Source organism: Elephantulus edwardii, unplaced genomic scaffold (genome assembly GCF_000299155.1).
Source record: "Elephantulus edwardii isolate Elephantulus edwardi_28Jun2011 unplaced genomic scaffold, EleEdw1.0 scaffold00042, whole genome shotgun sequence".
Classification (NCBI taxonomy): domain Eukaryota; kingdom Metazoa; phylum Chordata; class Mammalia; order Macroscelidea; family Macroscelididae; genus Elephantulus; species Elephantulus edwardii.
Genome location: NW_006399792.1, coordinates 8699984 through 8706334, shown reverse-complemented (window position 1 = coordinate 8706334; position 6351 = coordinate 8699984). Strand labels below are relative to the sequence as shown.

Genomic DNA, 6351 nt, shown 5'->3' with positions numbered 1-6351 from the left:
TTTTCTCCCTGCCCACCCCACCTCCACCCCCCATTCACTCCTCTCCTTGATTTCCATCTTCTTTTAATACTTTCTGGATCATTTACGATTCTGCCAAAAGCATCATTGATTATAGCAACTCGAGGTTTGAATTTGTTCTTCAGTTCCTTGAGTTTAAGAATTGCTGAGCGAGTTCAGCCCTTTTGATTTTCTGACTCGAACTCCTTGCACATTTCATTGTAATATTTTACTCTGTCATCCCACACTGCCTTTTGAAATCTTCTGTTCAGCTCTTTAGTATCTTGAATTCTTCCTTGTGCTTTGGCTTCTCTGCGCTCCAGTGCAATCTTCAGAGTCTCTTCTGATATCCATTTTGGTCTTTTCTTCCTCTTCTGTCTTTGCAATGAGCATTTGCACTCTTCCTAGATGATACCCTTGATATCTTCCCACAGCTCATTTGGTCTTCACTCATTAGTGTTCAAGGCCTCAAACCTGTTCCTGAGATGTGGGGTCAGGACTGGTGGAAGATCTATCAACAATCTACATTATGCAGATGACACAACTCTGCTTGCTGAAACTGAGGAGGACCTGAAGTGCTTGCTGCAGAAGGTCAAGGACTGTAGCCTTCAGCATGGATTGAAGCTCAAATGTCAGGAAGACCATTCTCACCACTGGACAAATTGGCAGCATCAGCATGGATGGTGAAGAGATTGAGATTATTAACAGCTTTAGTTTGCTTGGCTCCACAGTCAACACTCTTGGCACTAGTAGTCAGGAAATTAAAAGACGTATCATGATGGGAAAGTCTGCTGCAATGGTGTCTCTCTGGAGAGTAAGGTGCATATGATACAGGCCATGGTCTTTCCAATCACTAGTTATGCATCGGAGAGTTGGACAATGACTAGGGAGAATAGAAGGAGAATTGATGCCTTTGAGCTGTGGTGCCGGAGAAGAATTTTGAGGGTACCATGGACTGCCAGGAAAACAAACTGATTCATCCTAGAGAGGGTTAAACCGGGTGGCTCCTTGGAGCAAGGATTCTGAGACTTCGTCTAACATACTTTGGACATGTCCTAAGGAGGGACCGGTCCTTGGAGAGTGACATCATGCTTGGGAAGGTGGAGGGATGGCGCAGGAGAGGAAAGCCCTCTAGTAGCAGGATTAATTCAGTGACTGGGGTAATCAGGATAAGTGTGTTGAAGACAGTGTGATTGGCACAGGACAGAGCAGAGTTTAGGGCTGTTGTACATAGGGTCGCTATGAGTTACAAGCAACTTGACGGCACATAACAACTACCACCAGCACCAGCGGAGCATCTGGTGGATTTAACTAGGCCACGATAGCTTCCTTATAATTAAGTTTTAAGAATTATTAAAGGGGAGGTCCGGTAGCCTAGTGGCAAGAAGCTGCACTGCAATCCCAAAGATGCACGGTTCAAATCCACCAGATGGTCTGCCGGGGAAGGAGGGACAATCCCCTCCTGTATCAGTCAGATCTGATTTGACGGTACACACAAATAGTAAAATAAAAATAATTTAAAAAAATTTTAAAAAAAGAATTATTAAAAGGTTATTAGAAATTCTTTGTTTAATTAGTTTAAACTTAACAAATTCATTGCGCAGTCATACTGACTCATAGCTGATCCTCCAGCAGGTTTTCAGGGGCTGTAAATCATACAGGAGGAAACTGCTCAGTTTTTGCCTTAGAACAGCTGACGGACTTGACTACCCCGTCTATGGGGTTGGCAGCTCAATAACGTATCCATGAGGCAACCAGACCGCAAATATATTATTTGAAAACTTGTCATAAAAAAACTCACCCTCATTGTCATCGAGTCAGAACCAATCTATCCAGTAGAATTTCAGAGGCTATAAATTACCCATCTTTCTTCCTCAGCAAAACTGGTAGATTTGAACCAACTCATTTGGGTTGGCAGCATAACACCTTATCAACTAGACTAAAGAACTCTTTAAAAACATAGGTATTTTAAATAGTACCTTTGCAAAGTTCAGTACCCTCCATTTAATAATACTACAAACCAACCTCTAACAAACTTTCTAAAGAAGTCCCAGTCAGCAAATTATAGTCAGTAACCAGGCCCTACCAAACACTGGGGAGAGAGATGCTTTATTTCTTATAGCCACTGGGTAAAGGCTATATTAATATGAAAACAGAATGGAAAGATGAAACATTATAAACTACTAAGTAGCGCATATATATATAAATAATTTATTTCATTTTAACTCAGGTCTGCTGAATTTAAGAGTCCAAGAATTTCCTACTCCAAATGTTCAGAAGTCTGATGAATAATTTAACAATAAGGAATTGTTGTTAGGCACTGTTGAGTTGCCTTGTGACTCACAGCGACCCTATGTACAACAGCCCTAAACCCTGCTCTATCCTGAGCCAACCTCATTGTCTCTGACACATCTACCCTCATTACGCCAGTCAATGAGTCAATCCATCTTATCAAGGTCTTCTTTCTTGTGCTGTCCCTCTACCCTTCCAAGCAGGATGTCCCTCTCCAAAGATACCTCCTTGCAATATGCATAAAGTATGTCAGATGAAGCTTCAAACCTTGCCTCTATGGAGCAGCCTGGTTTTGCCTTCTCTAGGTGAAATCGGTTTGTTCTCCATGCTGTCCATGGTATGTTCAGTATCCTTCACCAGCACCACCACTCAAAGGCATCAATCCTTCTTCTATAATCCTTAGTCACCATCCAATTATCTGATGCATAGCAAGTAATAGAAAGAGACTATGTGCTTGATCGGGTGTACCTTATTCTCTAGACTGGTATCGTTGCTCTTCCGTACCTTGGGGAGGTCCCTGAGAACTGATTTTCCCAATGCAATTAATCATTTGATTTCCTAGCTGCTGGTATCAAGAGTGTTGATTGTGGAGCCAACAAGCTTAAGCTGTTAACAATCTCAATGTCTTCACCATCTATCATGATGCTACCAATTGACCCAGTGGTGAGAATCTTTGTTTTCTTGAAGTTGATCTTCAATCCATAGTGAAGCCTGCAGTCCTTGACCTTCTCCAGCAAATGCCTCATGTCCTCTTCAGTTCTGCCAAGCAAGGTGGTGTCATCTGCATAATGAAGGTTGTTGCTGAGTCTTCCTGAAATCCTGCTTTATCTATTTATTTATAAATAGTATATGCTTTATTTATAGTTATATTTATAGTACAATGTATTTTATAATATTTATAGTATAAATTTGTTGTAATTCTATGTAATTTTATAATTATAAATATTGTCATATTTATACATATTATATGCTTTATAGATTACAAGAATAGTAATAATATGTGGATGCTATGAGTACTGCCAGAACACATAAAAGGGTAGCACAGGGAAGAAAATTCAAAATCTAAAATCTGAGTAACAACACTACCAGTAAGAGGTATGAACTACTGTATTATTAAGAGTTTGTTAAATTACGTTACTACCTCATTATAGTAAGGAGATTAAATTACCCCTTAAATATTTATTAATGTATTGCTCAATTTTAGAACTGTGCAATATATTTGGCAATGATTTTCCTGTTACCTTTATAAAACTAAAGGTGGAAAGAAAATGCAAAAAATTAAGGTTGGCATCGGCCTCATTTTTTTTGGAGAAAAACAACCCAAAACAAAATATTGACTTACTTTCCTCCTCCACTATTCAAAGCCGGGGTAGGCCTAGTAAGCAGGTCTGAAATTTGAGAGGAGAGCTTTGTCTTTGCTGCTGTTTGCTGTTGTACTCTTACTTCAGCTGCATCTGCCAAGTGCATCAAAGTCTTTCTTTCTGGGCTTTCTTCAAAATTCTTACAACCAATACATTTGCATATTGAGGAACACATTATCTTTGCCTACAAGATTTACAAGAGAAAGATTTCCAAATCAAAACACATCATCAGACAATAAATTTAACTGGTTAACCAGTTCAAACAACTGCTTATTTATATACGTATGTTTGTATTCAAATATCCAGATTTCACTGAATGAATGTTCTGTATCATATCCATTAAAAGCACAATTTTGTCTTTTTGACTTAGTTTAATATTTCCTTTTATTTTATTATTTTCATTTACAAAAGAAATATATTTTTTTTTCTACAGGCTAATTTTAAATGTTAATGACATGTTTTCAATGATATGTCCTATAGAAGCTACATATTTAATCTGGTGTTCAAACAGAAGAAATAGTCATCTATGATAATACTGGATGAAAATGCCAATAGTGATGTGGACTATGAGAAATTAAAAAATGATCTAACATGCCACATTTTCAATGGTGAGATCATTGGGCTGCAGATTTATATGCTTTTTACCAGGAGTATGTGCAGCGTTTTCTGAGTTACTTCACCAAAGTGAGGCCTTCTGCCCAAAACAAAAAACAAGATCCCTCTCTGCAAATGAAATTTGAAAGAGTAGAAAGAGAATGAATGAATGAAAATAGATGAGGACAGTCAACTGTAGTAATGACCCAACTCAAAAGACTGTTAATGCATAAAGAGTTTCAGAAAAACCCAGAAACAACTATGGCATCCTAAAACTAATCTCAAACATAGCTAGACTACTGTATTTAAGTTTTTAAAAGAAAAATAATCAATGTTATAATATCTGGTCTGAAACAACACAAGGATGACACTCAAGGCATCTATCAAGGACTAATTTCAACTTCAATTGTCAGAAAAGATGCCCTAACATATCCTTAAAAATGATCAGTCTGATGCACATCCATGTTTGTTGCTGCGTTATTCACATACCAAAGAGATGGAAGCAATCCAAGTGCCCATCAGCAAACAAATGGAAACAAAAACTACAGTACATTTTATTTTTTTTTTAAAAAAAGGAATATTATGTGGCACTGAAAAACAATGAACTTATAAAACATTATACAATGTGGGGAAGTCTAGAGGACATTATGCTGACTGAAACAGTCATAAAAGGACAAACACTGCAAAACACTACCATTATAAAATAGGACAAACATGGGGAGGAGATGGAGAGAGAATGGGAAAAGAGTAGCTAAATAATGAACACTGCATTAGAACAGATGAGGGGAAGAACTGGAATATATGATTAGGCATTACATGTATGACAACAATCTAGAACAAGGAGTATATTGTGGGGTACAAAGAAAATGTTCAATAATGAGGGAGAAGAAAACTATTTAAAAAAAAAAAAAAAAGGTCAGTCGAGGATGATGGTGAAAATATACACAATCACCTCATAGTGGCCAATAGTCACAGTCAGCAATAGTCCATATTTCTTCTTTTAGATTTTTTTTTTTGCTCACAATGCAATCATCTTAACATAATTTGATGTCCAAGAGAGCAATTACTCCTCAACAAGGAGCTATTATCAAATTAAACTGGAACAAGAAAACTCTTTAACTTTTCCAGGACTGCTCCTGGAATCCAAAGTATTATTATATTCATGAATACTTTAAAAAACTCCAGAGACAGAAAGACAGTACCACTGCAAATGTCAATTCACTTTAATGATTGTTAGTGTGTGTGTGTTTAATTAGTAAAAATCAATAAATACATGTTTAATTTGTATACATCCAGGTATAATGACAAGAAGTTACAAACTGGTAAATGATATAAGACCTCAAGCTGTGGTGGCAGGACTTTTAAATACTATTTGTGAGGCCAGAAAACCTTTTCAAGTAAATTTATCGAGACATGCTTTCACTAAAGTTAGTTTAAAAACATGGATAGATTATTCTACCCAAACAGTATCTCACCTCATAGCATTCACAGTAGTTCTTCAGACATCCTGATCGTTTGCAATTACATCCTTTGCTATGACGTCGATCTGATTCCCCTTCCTTTCCTTTACCTATTTTAGGCTTAAAAGCTTCTGGATTTCTGTCAAGACAAGCCTAAAAAAGATATCAAATACCAATGGGAGTTAAATCCAACTGATTAAATTTAAGCACAGCAAAGGGAATTACATTTTTTTTTAACTGACATAATTATGTTTTTCAAACGACAGGTGAAATTAGTAATATCTCTCAGTTAAAGTAACACAAAAAGTAATTACCTTTATAGCTTTTTGCCTTTCATTTTCATGTTCCAAATTATTGTAACAATTAGTGCAATTGCAATTGTTGCAAAATTCACCATTTGCAAAGCAATCACAGTATCTGCAACATAAAAATCAGTGTAAGGTAAAGAGTCTTGGGTTAGTACAATTAAACACAGAAACTGATCTGTTGTTCTTTTTTTTTGTTGTTCTTATATACCACAGACTCGGAATCAGATTATGTGTGTCTTGGCAGTCAATTCTTACCACACCTTACCAACTGCCTATTTATTATATATATAATACTATATAATGAGAATCTGGAGAACAAGCACTTGGCCAACTGACTGG

General features: G+C 36.8%; 1 protein-coding gene across 1 annotated transcript in view; it reads right to left on the bottom strand.

Moving 5' to 3' along the window:
- Positions 1-6351, bottom strand: part of LIN54 (lin-54 homolog (C. elegans)) — a 155439-nt gene that overhangs the window by 90170 nt on the left and 58918 nt on the right. The window contains exons 9-12 of the mRNA XM_006885328.1: positions 6019-6121; positions 5720-5857; positions 3632-3834; positions 3531-3540 (exon numbers count right to left, since the gene is read on the bottom strand). Of these exons, the coding sequence (XP_006885390.1) occupies positions 3531-3540; positions 3632-3834; positions 5720-5857; positions 6019-6121 (454 nt within the window). The remainder of the gene's footprint in view (positions 1-3530; positions 3541-3631; positions 3835-5719; positions 5858-6018; positions 6122-6351) is intronic.